The 18,729-nt window shown below is 41.4% G+C and overlaps 1 protein-coding gene across 1 annotated transcript in view; it reads left to right on the plus strand.

The window, feature by feature from the left end:
• Nucleotides 1-18,729, plus strand: part of nck2a (NCK adaptor protein 2a) — a 56,003-nt gene that overhangs the window by 28,759 nt on the left and 8,515 nt on the right. The window contains exon 2 of the mRNA XM_031294409.2: nt 15,861-16,102. Within this exon, the coding sequence (XP_031150269.1) occupies nt 15,877-16,102 (226 nt within the window). The 5' untranslated portion in view covers nt 15,861-15,876. The remainder of the gene's footprint in view (nt 1-15,860; nt 16,103-18,729) is intronic.

Below are 18,729 nucleotides of genomic sequence, written 5' to 3' on the forward strand. Positions count from 1 at the left end.
AGGGTTAACGGTGTCTTCTACAGTGCTGCTCTGCAGTAGACTGGAGACCAAAAGTTTGCAGGAGAGGAGGCTGTAGGAAATCGGGAAAATAGTCATTAGATATTCTCAGTTCAACACGTAGGAGTATATATATGAATGAATGAATGAATATTTTTTCATTATTGTGTCATGCATACAATAAAATATGCCCAGCCCACACAGGCTTACAAGACACCATTACCTAGGACAAAGGACCAGATGCCAACGTAACCACATACCCTAAACAAATAAACCTTCTAGTCTTTTTTGCCAAGCTTTAGAAACAAAAGTCGCCAACTTATAAATATAAAATTTAAACAACAACTCCAATTGGTCATCATCCGTGCACCAGAACATTTCAGGATTTTGGACAGACGTTTCATATAAAATCGGTGTTCTTAACTCATTATAATACGGACAATACAGGAGAAAATGTGATTCGTTCTCAACTTCTCCTAGTTCACATAGTTCGCACAACCTTTTATCTTCTTGGATGTTTTTGAATCTACCTACTTCATAGTATATTAAGAAGTGACGGTTTGTTGAATCTGACTTTGCAGTCTAGCTTGCTTTCTTCTAGTAAAAAAACAGTTCTGCAAACTTGTTGCAGTGATATTGATTTTTATTTGTGTTGAGTAATAAGAAACCCCATTCTTTCTTTTTATTTCCTATGATGTGGCAACATCCTGATGAGTTGGTGAAGTGAATTGATATTGATTGCATAAAGTGTGAGTTTGTTGCATAGCCTATGTTTTATTGCTCCTAAAGATAAACTCTTTACACTCCTGCTGGTTCTTTACAGGAAAAAGACAGAGAGAATGTGTTCTCCTGATTATAGGGCCCAAACTTCTGAACAGGAAATGTTTCGACCCAGCAAGGTCTTCATCATGTGTGGCTCATGCTGTGGTTTGGGTGGAGGGCTCCCATATAGCATCTGCCCTAGATCTAGGGTATGGGAGTGTATCTATACACCACCTGTTGTTGTGAACATATTTTTAAAGATTATAAGAATGGCATGCCATGGTGACCAGTGTTTCCTCTATGTTGTAAAATTTCTGCCGCCACGTTATCAGAAATAGGGCACATGCACAACAGGGTTTCCGCTATGTACACCGCGTACTGCCGCTCCTTTAGCTGTTTATGAAAAGTCATAAAGTCGTAATTACACGACTCTGCAGAGCCGTGTGCTGTACTGAACTCAAGCGAACTGTCATCCGCTCTCTCTTTTAGGGTGAGCAACTGGAACAGTGACAGGACGTCCTCACTCGCGAAGTCATGGCAACCAAATAAACAACAGGGCAAGTACTACTTGTCACTCAATCTTAGGCAAAGTGACAAACAGCGTCAAAAGCCACGACGAAAGCCACGACATGAAATCCGCACTCACGCGGGTCCCGTGAAATATGACAGCTACAGTTTATTGGAAAATAGCATTGTGGACACTGAATTTGATGAATTTACTGTTTATCAGACCCCAGATGAGACAAGAAGCTAACGTTAGCGTACACTGCGGCCCCTCTGCCTCTGACGCCCCGCTGCAGGAGATGCTGTATTCCTCCGACAAGCTGTATTAACGTTACTGTTTTAAAACCGATTTCCACGGTAGTGGGGGTGCATACCGCCCAAAACCAACATGAAAAATGTAGCTAGTAATGTTCACTCAGCGTTTTGTTTTGTTGTTAAACTGTGTGTAAAATGAGCAGTGACGTTAAATCACCGGTTTCAGGTAACGGCACCCTACGGTACCGTCTATTTGCTGGATGGTTTCAAGGTAACGGTCAGTAGCTAACATTAGCAGATAAGCCCGTTGACAGCGACGTTATTGTTCATATTTTGGCACAATGTTTCTGACCGTAGTAGTGCTCATAGTGACTGAAAGTGTGACATGAGATGCTAAAAAGAAACTGCATGCTGTTTTCAGGTAACGTTACTTTACTTTTTTTCTGTTTTTGACTTTTCTTTTTGACGCTTCTTGACACTTTCAACGTTTTCTTTTATTATATTCATTTTTTAGGGGCCAGTAAAAATTGACTTTGGGCAAGTAGCAATTTCTTTCACTTGCCTGACTGAACAAGTGAACAAAAAAGCCTTAATTTTGAACCCTGAATACTAAGGGTGGAACGGTACATGTATTCGTATTGAACCAAAACGGTACGGGTGTCTCGGTTCGGTACATGAATTTACACGGAGAATACACAGTAAGTATAAAAATAAATAAAACTTGCGTGCAAATTAATTAATGTAATGCGGAACTATTGTTAGATACGCAGGTAGTAGGAACACCTAATCTGTAGCCCCGCCTTAGCTCTGAAGCTAGCCGAGCTCCGCCTACATGCAATTTTTTGCAGGTCGACGGTCCAGTGAGTGAGTCAAAGATAGCAGCACTAAAGGACGAGTATGGCGAGTGGTGGCGACCCACAAGAGTTAGAGGACCCGCCGGCCTCTTTAAGATCGCAAGTTTGGGAACACTTCGAGACTGTATGGATGAAGCCTGGAGCCTCCCGTGTCATGCCCTCCCGCCTGGTGCCTTCCCGGCCTCGAAAACTTTGGTCTTCGGGTCAGTTACAGTAGTACAGGCGAGAGAGTGGTGGAAAAGACGAGGACTGTGTGTCGGCGTTGTTCAGCAGCTGTTGTGTATGTAAGTGGAAATACATCTAACATGCTAACGCATATCCGACGCCATCACCCAGATGTACCAATCGCTGGAACGAGACAAAAGAAAACTGTCCAACTTCTCCTCCCTACACTGCTTAACCAGCCTTTAAATACAAATAGAGCTTCAAGTATTTGCTGCATGTGCTTGAACCTCGTTACAACATGCCGTCCCGTCCACATATTTGTTGTTGTTGTTATTATTGTTTATATATGTAATTTGCACTTTCATAAATAAGAGATGCTGTATTTCCAGTTTTATAGCTGATTGTCTTATTTTGTTTACAAGTTACAGATGGAGTCTGGAGATGATGTGGGGTACTCTGTTTACTGTTAACATCTTACTTTACACACTAAAGGCTGTTGCAGCTAGCTCAGGGGATAGACTGTATGACACTAGGTGTATACAGCCTGAGACATGCACAATAAAAAAAAATGTGCCTTCTGCATTTTTGTTATGCTTTTCCCTCCATTGTATTGAACTGAACCGTGATGTCTGAACCGAGCTATGAACCGAACCGTGACTTCTGTGTACCGTTCCACCCCTACTGAATACCCTGCCATACTTTAACCAACATTACCATTATGGTGTAGCAAAGTGAGCAACATCGCTCTCATTGCAAAAACGCATAAAATAGCACATTGTTTATTTATATTGCGACTAATTATCTGTTCCTAATTTCACGTGATCACTTCATAATTCAGTATCCTCTGGAAAAACTGAAGTTATGTTGACTGATTAATTATCTTATTTCCATATCAAAATTGGAATCTTGTCAGACTCATCAAGACATGGTTTGGGCAGCTGTAGAGAAGCAGGTTGGTCACAATATAACTGTATTTCTCTTCATAACCCTGCTTGCAGATGTAAAATGAAATGAAATCTCAGTACTCCTCACTTGCCTGACTCTCATGGGTATTCATTCATAAAGAGCAAACAGCATCTTTATACTCCAGATGTTTATAATATCTGATCACTCCTACATTCATAGCAAGTGTATCTTCTTACTGCTTCTGTTAGATTGCCTCTGGATTGCTTAATTGATTGCATTGATTATATGGGGGTGTAAGAAAATCTAAAATGCAGGACTTGTTTCGCTGAGGGCATTTTGTCTCTTTGATTCCACAAGCTGCTCATATTCAACAGATATACTCTGTCAATAAGACACTGCAGTGTAAAAAATGTTTCTTGCCTCCAGTCTCAAAATGCTCAATATGGCATAGAGCATCTCTTGTTCTCTGCACAGCCTGCAGCACTTGGATGGTCTTGTTAAATTCAACCGCACTTCAGGTGAGAGTGAGGAAAATTACCAGCTAACTGTTGTGTTTCTCTCCATATGATGACAGGACATAGATTTGCAAAGCTTGGTGGGAAGAAAACACCAAGTTTAGTCAGTTTAGTCAAAATATAATGTGAGAAGGTCCTTGGAGACATGCTTTATGATGAGGGGTTAAACAAAGAAATGAAAATGTACAGAGTTTAGTACAGTTAATTTGAAAAGCATAGTAGTGTAGCTTATAGCCACTGTCACATCTTTGTTGTTTAACCTGGAAGTGACCTGTTTTTCCACATGCATACTTTATTTCTCTCTCTCTCTCTCTCTCTCTCTCTCTCTCTCTCTCTCTCTCTCTCTCTCTCTCTCTCTCTCTCTCTCTCTCTTTCTCTCTGTCAGACACAAATACAACATCCCCTCTGTTTTTTCTCTGTCTCTTCAAGTTGAGTGAAAACAAGCAACATTGTACATCAAAGCTGTGTTCACTACATTGGCCCCGCTGTGCTTTACAGCGCTTGCCTTTTGTTGTTGTGCCAGGGGACATGGATACCAGGCTGTCACATACAGAGTTTAAAAAAAGAGACAGTCCTTCCTACATTACCTATGGACCAAAGGTTTAAAAAAAAAGGATAAAAAGGCATGAGGAAAACTATGCTAATAGATGATGGCTTGCAGCAGAAAGAGGTTGCAGAGAGAGGATTGTGTTATAAACCTTACAGAGAACAAGCTGCCGAGAAGAGACGTTTCATCATGTGTTTAGAGTGCAGGGAGTTGTGCAAAGTGAAGCGCAGCACTGATGTGGAAGGAGGTAAAGTGGCCATCAAGGAGTAGAAAAAAACACCAAGTTTGAAGTCAGCTATTTATAGCTGAAGAGAAATAAAGTAAGAATTGCAGTGCAGGAGGGATTCAACATTGTTCATTATCTTCAGCAATCATTATTATAGAATAATATCAAATTAACATGATGCACTACTCTGTGCCTAAAATAAGCAGATACTAATTAAAACAGCTACTCACATAATGTGATCTCTAACAGATGAGGGATTGGAGGTTGATGCTTCAGTAAAAAAAAATCATCAATACCTACTACCATCTGTCTGCACAGATAATGTGTGATACAGGGATTAAATAATGGGGGTATCATATTCTACTGTAGTGCCGTCACTCTGCTGTCAAAATAGGGTCTTAAGTGCATATTATCATGTGACTTTAACATGCAATACATAAAAGAGGCTGGTAACACCTTTTTAAAATATTACCAAAGAGTTTTTGGGGACATTACTGGAGATCTATTTCTCTCCTTTTGTCTTTGACTTTAATGGGGGAAATTAACACCTTTGTTTCTGCCCTGCACCCACAGAGACCACTCTGTGGGTGCAGGGCATATATTGGCCTTTTGTGTAGAATGAAAGTTGATCCTTTTGTAAAGAAATATCTAAAAGTTTTGGGAACGCCCCTTGTCAGTGGAAATGGGACCACCCAGTGACTGTTGTCATGGAGACTCACTCAACAGTGTTGGCTTTACTCAGGAGAGGAGGCTGAAGCAATGACAGAAAATGAAAGTGACGTGAAAAATTGCTTGTAAAGAGAGGTCGCGGGAAGGAAGGGCCAGTTAAAGAAAGAAGGGAATGGGGCGGCCTCTAGCTCACCCAGTAAGAGCGTTCACCCCATGTTGGCTGAGTCCTGCAGCGGCCCAGGTTCGAATCCGACCTGCGGCCCTTTGCTGCGTGTCATTCCCTATCTCTCTCTCCCCCTTTCATGTCTATCCGCTGTCACTATAATAAAGGGAAAAGCCCCCAAAAATAATCTTAAAAAAAAAAAAAAAAAAAGAAAGAAGGGAATTCCACATTTCTGTCATCATCCATTTAGACAAGTTAAGATTTAAGGCATTTGTCTCTGGAAGTGTGTGAAAGTGCAACATTGCCAACTAGCCTGGTTGACACCAGACCCTTCTCAGTTGTAACTGAGAGTGGGTCTGGTGTCAACCAGGCTAGTCGGCAATGTTTCATTCACAGCCCATTTCCAAAGGGGCGTGACCAACGGACGCTGGTCAAATGCCTCTGGCCGCAATTGGATAGTCCTTCAACCAATCAGACCAACAATCCGGGTGACGTAGCAGCGACAGCAGCATCAACGGGTTGCTGCGCTTCGGAGGCAGTCATGTTGAATGTAAACAAAAAGCTGCTTGCCGTCGCTGTGCTATCGTCATCATGTCTGCAGAGCAAATCTCAAATTTGCCGGAAGTTCGTCAGTGTTTTCCCAGGCTAGTGGCCGACATGAGTGAACTAGTATCACTACCATTTCATTTCTCTATATACTTTATCATTAGATGGCCAAAAACTGATACAGTACAATAGAGATGCAACTAACGATTATTTTCCTTACCGATTTAACTGCTAATTTCTTGTTTAATTAATTGTTGGTCTATACAATTTCAGAAAATAGAAAATTCATAGTGATGGGTCCTTGCTAAATCCCAAGGTGCCGTCTTCAAATTGCTCGTTGTTTGTCCAAAACCCAAAGATATTCAAATTAGTGTCACAAACAAAAAAGCTAATCATCACTATTAAGAAGTTGAAAGAGGAATGTGTTTAACATGACTGGAACAATCAATGATTTTTTTTCAATACCTTGCTTTGCGAAATAAAAACATGATTTTCTACAAAAGAGAAGCCAAAAGCCTTTAAAATTATTTTGGTTCCATGTCCAGCCCTACATAGCACTTCTATAAAATGTCTTCCAAAAACTTTAAGATCACTTCTTGTTTTGTAGGCTTTCAGTCAAATCATTTTCCATGGGAAGCGATCAATACACTAACTAGTCAACATTGTAAGCTTTTAATATGAGTAAACATACCGAATATAATTTGGTGCTTTTGGGAAGTAATGTCCTCTGTGGAGTCAATGCAGTCTGTCCGGAAAAGTCGGGATCCAGCTCAACTCATGAGACTCATGAGAACAATCAGCTGTTTTTGTGCCAGAGCAGCAAGAATTAAACTCAGGCTAATATATTTATATATAATATATATCTATAAAACGTTTACTAAAGTCTCTCAATTACATGGGAAAGCAGCATAGTAATATGTGCATACAACATTGTTTTTATTTGCACAGCATAAAACTTATGTGCACATCTATCTATAAATTGCAGGAACGTCTGTCTGTCTGTGTGTTTTGCGCATATCTCTTGCATATCTCTCGAACATATCTCTTGAACAGTCCGATGGATTTCAAACTTGACAGGTGTCTTGCTACGGGCACGAGTAAGTGCAGTGCTGTTGTTTGGATTAGAAATGCAAAAGATATCGTTAAATATATAGATAAAAGAAGCACACATTGGCTTTTGCCGCTGGCCACTCCTCCTCTCACACTGTGGACCAGAGACAGACAGCAGCGGAGCTTTGGCAGCTAAAATGTGAAATACACCTCAGACCCACAAAAATGTGCAAAGTTGCACTACTTTGGACTGTCTTTGACTTTGAATAGACAAACGACAATTCCCGAATTTAAGGACGTTTCAGAATCCCACACATGCAAAGCACAACCAGCTACAGACAACAAGTGCAGACAGAGCGTGATGCAGGCTATCTATCTCATAAAGCGAGACGTATCTGTATATATGTGTATCCGTGTTTGGGGGGAAAGTAACCCGCACATCACACGCAGAATGCTTTAGAACAGCGGGGGGACTCTTTTCCTATTATGTATTAAATTGCTGAGCTGGCAGAACATAACAAAATCTCTGAGATTATTCCTTCAGAGCGCTGTGCAATGTGAGAAAATCTTGAACCGGGCAGACACATCAGTTTTCATCAGACTCACCCTGCTGGGTCGGATTAATTAAGTCTACTGCTAACTAACAACACTACATTACCGTCGCCAAAATACCCCCGCGACTCAAATCCCCTACTTCACCGTTAACTGTCAAGCCACTAAACCTGTATGGAAATGAACACGTCCTCTGCTGAAGTGTTAAATTCGTTAACGATCGTATGACACAACCTCTCTCTCTCTCTCTCTCTCTCTCTCTCTCTCTCTTTCTCTCTCTCTCTCTCTCTCGCTCTCGCTGCCTCTGCACGCGCACACACACGGTCCGGTTCTGGTGGTTGATGAACGCAGATAGGTGCTGATTAGCTCTCATAACGGGCCAGTTGGGTAGCGCACTGCCATGAGTCCATGAGGCTAATGTCTGATTAATCCCCATTTTCATTGTGATATTTTGTGATTACATTCTGAATCTGCCGCGTTCTCTGTCAGGTAAATTTATAGTAGTACAATGTCTTCCTCTGATGTAGAAGTAGCCTACACTGTAAGTCAGTAGTCGGCTATACAGTGGAGTTGCATATTAAGTGGTTTGGGGTCCTTCTGTTAGTAATTTTGGGGTACAATTTGGTTTTGAAGAATTCTACAAGCAGCAATAATAGTGATAATACAATACAAGAGCCCAATACCACAGGCCAAGCAATCGGCCCCTTCCAAACAGGCACATTTTCAACGAGCACTGCACTAGTCATATTAATAACAAACGTATTGTAATTTCAGGTTTAAGTTTATATGTAATTATGAATGTCTGCTGATCAGATCGCTTGTAATCATCACAATATAGAGCTGGACTTTTTAGGGATTTTGTTTCTGTCCTAGGTTGGATTAGGTTGTTAGTAGGGGTGCACAATATATCGACTCAATATCGTTATCGCGATATCACGTTGCGCGATATTATACCGAAAGTCTCGTGATAATTACGCAATATTTTGTTTGCGTTGCATCCCGCCCGACATGTACCCAAAGAGTATAGGAGCAACAAGAGGAGAAACTCAATAGAACGTTGGGTTACATTCAGTCCAAGATGGCGGAGCTGCAGTTCCATTGAGTTTCTCCTCTTGTTACGTCTATACTCTTTGATGCACCTCTCGAAAAATACACATCACTTGGTAGCGTTGTATTTCCCCCGACTCATTTCCTGGTTCTCCTTCTCCATAAACAACATGAAATCAAGGAGAGGGTTAACTTTTCCTGCTCCAGATTTTCCACCGTGGTCAGAAAGAACAGAGGAGACACTTAAGTTTCTCTCACTAACACTCTACGGTCACTACTCGCTCCGAAGAAAATCGCCGTCACTCTCTCACTTCTACCTCGCTCTACCACACACCAGAGCACGTATAAACATCAGCTGCGTGGAGCCTCCGCAGAATCATAAAACGAAGCGAAAGAAAAGAAAGGACCTAAAGAGAGAGCGAAGAGTGGAGCAAAAAGAACACAAAAGTAAGAAAATGAGTGTTGCTCTGGGAGACGACGAAATAACAGAGATTGAAAGGAAACCTGCCTAGCCTACCCCCGGTTGCTTGGCAACAGTAAACAGAAATTCTCCGGTGCTACCTTAAACCACGTCTTAAAAGTTACTTCAGAGGTATTGTTAAGTCACAAGAATGATGTTTTTGGATTTAAAAGTATTTATTTCTCGATAAAAGTAACACAATATATGAGATTAAATGCCAAACATATAAGATATATACATAAATACGATGTCCTGAAGCGTTTTCCGCCATCTTGAATTATTTTCTTCGACTTGAGCCACTGACATACGTCACGCTGCCCTCACGCTGCCTTCACTCTGATTGGCAGTCGCTCGTGGCCAAACGGCCACTCCCATTGAAAATGAATGGTAGCTGTCTCTTGTAGCTAATGTGACTGTAGGGTAATGCCTCCTCCTCGGTAGCTTGGAAATACTTTGGCTTTAAGCCAACAGATGTGCATTACATTGTTTTTTATACTGTAGTGCATACAAGCAGTAAAACATGTCCTGTTCTGTAGACACGTTGAACCAGTCCAATATGACTGTCAGTTGAAATAAACCTTGTTTTGTAAGAAAACTTGTTTTATTTGTTATAAATCTATTTTGATGCGTTTTCCTATAACTTCGGTAATTTTACATATGTTTAAAAATATCTAAATTAATATCGATATCGCAATATTCATTATCGATATTGCAATATCACATTTTTTTCAATATCGTGCACCCCTAGTTGTTAGATTGTTAGATTGTGCTACGTGCTATGGTTTTGGGAATAGTTGAGTTTGATAAAGAAGCTTTGTGTCTGCAGTCATATGGTGAGGTGGTGATAGCAGCCCTGGCTCTAACTGTGTGGTCTAATTGTGCCTTCTTCTCAGTCCTATTTTGAGCCGACAGTGAGAAACCCTCTTGGTGTTGTATTTGAAATGTCTTTGTGGGTGTTTGGGCTTTTTGATGGCATCCATGTTTCCCTCTAAAACTGAAGAAGAGCAACCACTAACCTCACCACAGAGAGGCAGATAAGCTTATGTCATATACCACACCCTCAGTTTATGGCCTGTGAGATGTACTGCATGTGAATTAGAGGATGGATACCCGAACCGAGCCCGTCGGGTTTGGACCGATATTTAGAAATGATGTCCGGGTTCGGGTCGGGCTCGGTCACATCAGCACGATAAGGCATAGAACATTTTAAATTTAAAAAAGCTTATTATGTAGGTGCGTGCCTGTGTTAACGTGCGCTTGTTGCCCCGTGTGCACTGATGCGCTCATCTGTTGACATTTCCGAATGCCTTCCTACATACAGTTGCATGATAAAAGTGGGCTTTCCACACAAACAAACGTACATGTGTCATTAGTATGAGGAAAAAAAACGAGATTTTAACTGTGTCTGACTCGGGTCGGGCTCGGACATAAATATCTTAATGCCTGTCGCACGTGGGCCGGGCTCGGACAGAAAAATGCGGCTCGATCCGCACTCTAATGTGAATGAGTGATGAGCGTGTTGGGGTTGTATACTATTGCCAGTTTAACAATATAGCTGTCAATCTGTTGGTTGGCTTTGTTTGTAAGAGGGGGGAAATTCAGTGGCAGCAGCTGTATGTGAAAAACATTGACTGGATGACAAAGGCATCTAATTCTGCACCGGCCTGGTTTTGTTAATAGAGAATAATCATTCTGTAAAGAAGACCATTAGGCCTCTTTAAATCACAGAGCCATGTCCACAGTGGCTGTAATAGTGCGAGTCTGGCTTCCTCATGTTTCAATCTGTTCAGCCCACTCCAAATGGTTTAGACACTGATTGCCAGTAGGGAGTAAAGCAGTCCTCCTTTCTGTGAGAAGCAACTAACAGCGTGGAGTGAAGGGGGTGAAAATGTCCCCCATTGGCTGAATTCTGTCTGTCTTTGACCGGAATGCCAAACACAAAAAGCTCTGCCAGACGTTTTCTTTAAACATCCCCTCTTTTTATAAACCTCTTTTCCTTTCCCTTTCTTTTTGTGCGGTTTTGAAAGAGCCTGTGAGCGTTCCCCCCCCCTCAGTGAAGGGTGTTGCGAAGTGCTGGTGAAGCCCAGCTCAGCAGTCTGTCGCTCATCTTTCCTCTTTTAACTCTCATCAGAGGAATGGGAGGGTCATGGGGGGCATGAGTTCTGAGGCTTTTCTCTTTTTTAAACCCAGTCTACCCCAAATCTTTTTTTTTTTTTTTGTGTTTGGATGCTCTCTTACACGAAACGCGTTTTTTGTTCAACCACCTGCCTGTTTGTTAACCATATCAAGAAAACTGAGGTAGTGGCTCTGATTAAATGACGAATGTATCATAAAATGTTTAGTGGATCCAGTTTTCACCCACAGTAAAGTGAAGCACAAATGGTTTAAAACAAGACTTTCAGATTGATTTTTGTAGCTTGTGGATTTCATTGGCATGTCGAGAATGACTGCACATTACCATCAGAATGAGCAATGGTATGGCTGACTCTCTGACATGATTGCCCATAGAGGAGGATGGTCTTGATTTGGAGCAGCATTCACATCATGCTGTCTAATAAGCAAGGTTGTCAAGGAGACATAAATTGGTATCATGGGTGAGGGGAAATAGTCACAAGTACCCATGCTGGGATGGGAGAATATGTTATTCTCCCAATTTAGAGGTCAAAATTAAGCTAGAACTATTGTGTCGTGAGATTACTTTACAGATGCTTTCACACCTTACCTGATTTCGTTTGGTTTTAACTCTGGTGCGTTTGCCTGTTTGGTTCGCTTCGTTAAGGCTGGTGTAAAAGCCATCAAACGAACTCTGGTGTGGACTAAAAAGGTGAGTCTCAGTAACTATAACATAATATTACTGTAAAGGGTGCCTCTTTTTCATCCTGTTTCTACCTGGTTGTCATTATTTATAAAATAAGAATAAGATTGAGTCAGGACTAATAATGCTCATATGTCATTTAGTTAATTCTTTGTGAAGAAGAAAAGTGCAGCACGACCTGCTGTTAGTCATCAGAATTTCCCCATGTGGGTCTATGTATGTAGTACTGATGATACAGGATATCCTCACTAAAATTTTCCAATGAAAGAGTTATCCCTCAGATGACTTTATGTTTACCGCTTGTGGTTTGTTTATAAAAAGCCTGTGATCACAAACCAGACCAAAACTAAAAGGCAACAAAATGCTTCTTTTTTTAACTTGGTCCAAATGGACTGAACTACAGATTTGAAAGTGACCTTATGCTGGAAGGCCTGGGTTCACGTCTGCATGACGGCAATAATCTTTTGAATCTAAAGCCAGGAGTTAATACCACTGACATTTCTGGTCTGCTTTGTATTTCAATATCTCAAATGTAGTGACAGTAATACAATGGAACATTTCCCCAACAGACATCATCAGGTTTGCTCATCCATCCATCCTCACCAGGAGGAACAAATGCAATTAAAGGAAAGGAAAGTAATAGCCTGGTCTAATCCAGTAGCTGTAGCCTTAGGCGGATAGAGGCCACAGCACGTTCACATACCTCCTGTCTCCTGGAAGAGTTGACGTCACCGTCCCTCATCTTGTCATAAATCTGTCCTTCCACTTCTATTTCCTGAGCTCTCCAAAGTATCACAGCTGCTGCGTTTCTTGTCTTGTCCTGTACGTCGATGACCTTTCCACCGTCTTCCTTCTGCTGCCTTTGTTGCTGCAGTAAAAGTTGTCACATAATGGAAAGTTGAGTAACTTAACTTATGGTGAACTTCACATAAACTCTCCCTGTGGTGTGTTGCACAACTCCCTTCTTTTCCCTCCTCTGCTGTCCCTGTCCCGGCCTGTGAAGAAATCCAGTTTGACAGCTTCAGTGACAGCAAGCAGAGGCACTTTCACAAGTTCAGCGTTGTACTATGCAAGCTGTTGCACTTGGATTTTTACTGCTTGTTGTAGAGATAGAAAGCAGTTATTAGACACTCTCATGCAGTGACACACAACCCGGCTTTTGGTTGTGCCTGTAATGTAAGAATGTACTCCATGATGGCTGCGCTGTCTCTGTGGTTGTGGCCTAATTGAAGTGGAATTGAATATCTTGGGTTGAAAAAACAGCCAGCGCTTTAGAGTGCTCCCATTTGCATTTCATAAAATGTAGCCACACAGAAGATATCAATCTTTCCACCAGTAATGGAATCTTTTATATGGTCTAATTTGTGCAGCTACACTTCTCATCAGTCATAATTCTCTTTTGTGGTTACACTTCTTCTGTGCTCTGCCCTCTCATTAAGGAATAAAGTGGAAATCACAATACAAGTAAGGAAATATACAATATTGCATCTTAAATGTGTGCTTTTTTCCCTTGTGTCTAGTCTGTCGAAAAATCTATATTGTTGTCCACATAAATATGGATATACTCACCCACCTGCTTTCTCTGTATACAATTATCAATACTGTTTTTTCCTATTTAACTGCATTTTGTGCAGCAGGGTTTTGTTTAATTCAAAAACACAATATATGTTATAAATGTCTTAAAGGGGTGATAGAATGATTATATAGGGTATTTCACACTGTTCCTTAAGGTCTCCTAATAGGGTATGTAACATTGGTTGGGCTGAAAATGACCCAGGTGCTATTCTATGGGCCCTAATGCTACCCTGTGGAATGGCCGATTTTGGAACGAGAGCTTCTTCCAAACGAGAGCTTCTTCCAAATATGGTATGCCATGAATATTTAGATGTGCTGTGCGCTGATTGGTTGAGCAAAGCACATACACACACAGTGGAGACGAGACAGCAGGTCTCATATTTCAGACACTGCAATGTTATACATTGTTCGTCTGCTATTTCATTACTAAATTCACTTCTGAGACTTTTTTATGCGAGAAATCAACTATGTAAAGCTCAAATATGGGCCGTTTTACGAAAATTGATGGCTATGGCGCTCCATACCCAGGGCAAAGTCACCGTTTCTGGGTTACTGGACTACCAAATGCCGGCGGCCCGCAGAGCTCCACAGCTAGCAGCCCGTGGCCGGTATTTGGTAGTCCAGTAACCCAGAAACGGTGACTTTGCCCTGGGTATGGAGCGCTGCGGGCTGCCGCTGTCTCTTCAGACTGTTCCTGAAGTCCGACACCGTCTTACCAAATCTGCAATTAGCCATACATTTTCGTAAAACCCATATTTGAGCTTTACATAGTTGATTTCTCGCATAAAATAGTCTCAGAAGTGAATTTAGTAATGAAATAGCAGACGAACAATGCATAACATTTCTGAGATCTGTGCGACCTATTCAGAAGACTAAGCTGATCTCAGGTCAGTGGTGTATGTCAATTTTGGGGCATGACAAAGGTAGAGACTAGAGCCAAATAAGGTACAGCCACAGAGTTGACGTCAACTATGAGCTTTGTTGAAATTCGCCCGTTTTCAGCAGCAGTTTCAAATTGTGAGATTTGCAGAGGACTATGACAAGGTAAACTCGGTTTTGTATTCTAGCACCCCTTTAACCTAGCACCATTCATAAACGGCTCTATAAAAACAATTGAAATGTAATTGGGTTGTAGAGGATATTTAACTGTTAGTTTCAGCTCCTGAAGGTTGTTGCTGCCACACAGCGAGCCACAACACCTGATAGCCTTACGTGAGATTAGATATGAAATACGGTTTTCTTTGATTATTCAGACTGAGCTATTGCCGACACAAAAGCTTTACAAAATGACTATTTATTCTGTATTTTTGAATTCACCCTTATCTTCACAGAAATTCATCTGCATTTTTACTTCCCTTATTTATTCCAGTGATCTTGTTTCCAGCTGCAGACTGTTAACTTGGCGGTGCGCTAAATATAAATCGGATTGCACAGATAGTTCTCATACTGTGAGATGCCATTTATCACAATAAAGATTCTCACAACTACTTGAGCTAAATTACATCAAACTTTCCTGATCTCTTTATGCATGTTCCTAAATATATTTGTGAACAGATGTAATTCCTCAGCAGTCAAGGTGGTCCAGCAAACCCATGTCAATTTACCTCACCTAAGGCCTGTGAAATAGAGCATGTAATCGCTCCCTGTCCGTCTCAAAAACTAATACCAGAGAGAGAGAGAGAGAGAGAGAGAGAGAGAGAGAGAGAGAGAGAGAGAGAGAGAGAGAGAGAGAGAGAGAGAGAGAGAGAGAGAGAGAGAGAGAGAGAGAGAGAGGAGAGAGAGAGAGAGAGGAGAGAGGAGAGAGAGAGAGAGAGAGAGAGAGAGAGAGAGAGAGAGAGAGAGAGAGAGAGAGAGAGAGAGAGAGAGAGAGAGAGAATACATTGATTTTGCATGTGTGTGCTGCTCTCTACCAAAGAAGCCATTTCAAAGGTGAGTTTTTGGGATGAATGTTGCATTTGAGAGTGACTGTTACTGTCCTGAAACCTGTCGGCCTTATCACGTTTGTCTTACACAACTGTTGTTTGTTTTACTTGGTATCTTCTTCAGTGGTGTGTTGTGGATGTGACTTTGTAAAGTCCAAAACCAATGTTTACAAGGGACTGTCTGGACCAGGTTTTTTTATTTTTATTTTTTAACTTTACCCTGTGTTAAATTGTTCCTATGCTAACAATCACTCTGATGCTGCTGTATGTATGTGGCAGTTGGTAAGTGTGTTACTCCTTGGCTCACCCCAGCCCTTGTCTTCTCCACAGGAGGACTCCATGAAAGATGACAGAGGAGGTGATTGTTGTAGCCAAGTGGGACTACACGGCCCAGCAGGACCAGGAACTTGACATCCGTAAAAACGAGCGTCTTTTCCTCCTGGACGACTCAAAAACCTGGTGGCGTGTCCGCAACGCTGGCAACCAAACGGGCTATGTGCCATCGAACTACGTTGAGCGCAAGAACAGCCTGAAGAAAGGCTCACTGGTGAAGAACATCAAAGACACACTGGGTAAGAAGAATTTAGTTTCACTCTGCTTAGAAATCAAAAGGCTGTGTGTTTTAAGTTGAATGTCAGTAGATTATTTCAGTAGAAGTGGAAAATCTCTGCACTTCCTTTTCAATACTCTGCTCCCTTTTAGAGGAGATAAGATTTGGTCATAAACAGTGGTCAGTTTGTGTGCATTCATGTGAATCTTCTCAGAAGTAAAATGATTCCCTCACTGTGTCTCTGCTGGGAGCTGTCACTGTGCACTCCAGGGATCCTGTTGCGTTGGCTGTTGCTCTCAGCTGTCAGCACACTGTCTCAGTCCCCGGTCATGACTTGAATACATTAGACCAGGGGTGTCAAACTCAATTTCACTAAGGGCCACACTGGAAATGACGATCACAATAAGGGCCAGACATAATGAGTTTATTGACATGCTTTTATTTAACAAAAAAAGTCAATTAACTTTGTATTACTGCATGTCTCATATAGCTTTTCTCCCCGTTTCTTAGCCATCGTAGAATTTAGCAAGTCATGAAAAACAAACAATGAATTTTTAAAAGCAGCTACCACCCAGCCGACTCACCACATCCTGTTTCACAGCCTGAATATTAATTATTTGGTGTGGTGCACAACTAGTCGGGTCAAAATTAGCCGTGAACCTAAATTGAAATGCGGGCCAGATCAAAATTTGCAATGGGCCAGATTTGGCCCCCGGGCCTTGAGTTTGACACATGCATTAGACTGTATGTAGCCATAGCTGCCACTTATGAGAGGGACTGTCGGTGCATTCAGAATGAGTGTATATGCTGTAGCTCAAGTTATTTTTACTTGAACGGAATTGGGCAAGACAAAAACTAAAGCTAAATGGGCTATTTATAAGCTACTCAAAAATAAAGGGGGCTTTCAGTTCTTTTATAGCCAGCTGTAAAAAAAAATGTGCGTGCGTACCAAAGAAGCCATTTCAAAGGTGCGTTTTTGGGATGAATGTTGCATTTGAGAGTGACTGTTACTGTCCTGAAACACATCGCTCCCCCACATGTCAGCAAGCAGTGGCTTTAACTGTTTCCCATCACAATTATCTTGTGTTGCTATTTTGATTACCTTAGCCTTCAGCCGCAGCTTCAAAACATTTGTATAAGGCATCATGAAATTGGTTTAATTTATTTTGACTGATAGTGAGACAAATGATCTCATAAGGCTTTCCAACAGCATGATCTAATTTCTTTGTATGATTTTAGTATTCGAAGGTAGGGGCACAAAATTATTAGGACTTTTGAAGCCCCTAATAGATGCCACAGACGTTACAGCCAAAAAACAGTCTATGAGATAGTATCATATAGATGTGTGCTAAACTCGGAAGTGTGTTTGTATATAGTTCAAGTCAAGAATGAAACAATTAAGCTAAAAATGATCAGCTTGCTCTACTTTCTTGTAGCAGGAAAAGCACAGGATGGAGCACGACACAGAATCATTCAGAAAGATATCATCTGTTTTGACAATTCTAGCATCAGTTACCACTTTTTGCCAGGCTGGTAGAGGAAGAGATAGAGAGACGGTGAGAGAAAATAGAAACGTGGTAGAAATTCTAGCAAGACATAATGATCAAGAAGTTCAATTGTAATAAAAATAGTAACTGTGTGGCCCTGAAAGGCAGTGGGGTCTGGTGGTCCAATGCGTTGATTCCTTTTGGCTCTGGATACCAGCCCTCTGTGAATCTCTGCAGCATTATGTGGGCCAGCATGGCACAGCCTGCCACTGTCACACTCACCAGGGTTCACTGTGTGCAGAGACAACACGCATCTCCCCCTCACTCCCCCACTTCCACACTGTTCCCATCAGCCCCATTCTCTGTCACTGTAGGTTTCTGCTTTTCTATGATTAGTAGATTGATCAGTGGAGAAATCAGCAGCCTAATGGTTGTGCTGGAATGATAGATTACTACTCTGTCCCTGCTTTTTTAATATATCGACATTACAGCATTATGACCTAGTTCCATTTTAGTCTAAGTAGTTTGCTTCCAGCCAGTAGCTCTTTAGTGTTAAAAGCCTGATCAAATTCAATAGGCGAGAGAGAACATTTTCATGAAGAGGTGATGAGCAAAAGGTGAGGTCGGGGCTAATGGAACTTACTCACACACTTAAATAGAGAATCTGATTGGCTGAGAGCGTGATTACTTCATCCCGTCTATAGTCTCTGGCTCTTTTTCTCTCTTTTTTGCCTCTTCACTAAGTCCGCACATTGTGATTTTGCAGATAGTCTGTGATTACTTTTATCTCCAATTTTTCCTCCTTATGTACTGATTTTGCTTTTTGCTTTAATGCGGTTGTATCATCGTCATTCATCCAGGCACAATTGAATTGTAAATGGCTCCATACTGCTTTGTGCCCCAGTTTCCTCTCTCAGGAAATAAAGACAGTAATGGGTGAAATAACTCCGCAAAGGTCCTACTCTTTGCTGAAACTGGGCCAGTACTTACCAGTACAAGAAACTGGCAAGTTAGATATCTGTTTTTACATGGCAACAGTGTGAGTGTGTGCATGGGTGAATGTGAGGTGAATGTGAAGCACTTTGTCCTGTCCTCAGATCAAAAAGCATTATATCCCTGCAGTCCATTTTACTCAGCACTTTCTAATGAACATAGTTATTGT

This window comes from Sander lucioperca, chromosome 8, assembly GCF_008315115.2.
Source record: "Sander lucioperca isolate FBNREF2018 chromosome 8, SLUC_FBN_1.2, whole genome shotgun sequence".
NCBI lineage: Eukaryota > Metazoa > Chordata > Actinopteri > Perciformes > Percidae > Sander > Sander lucioperca.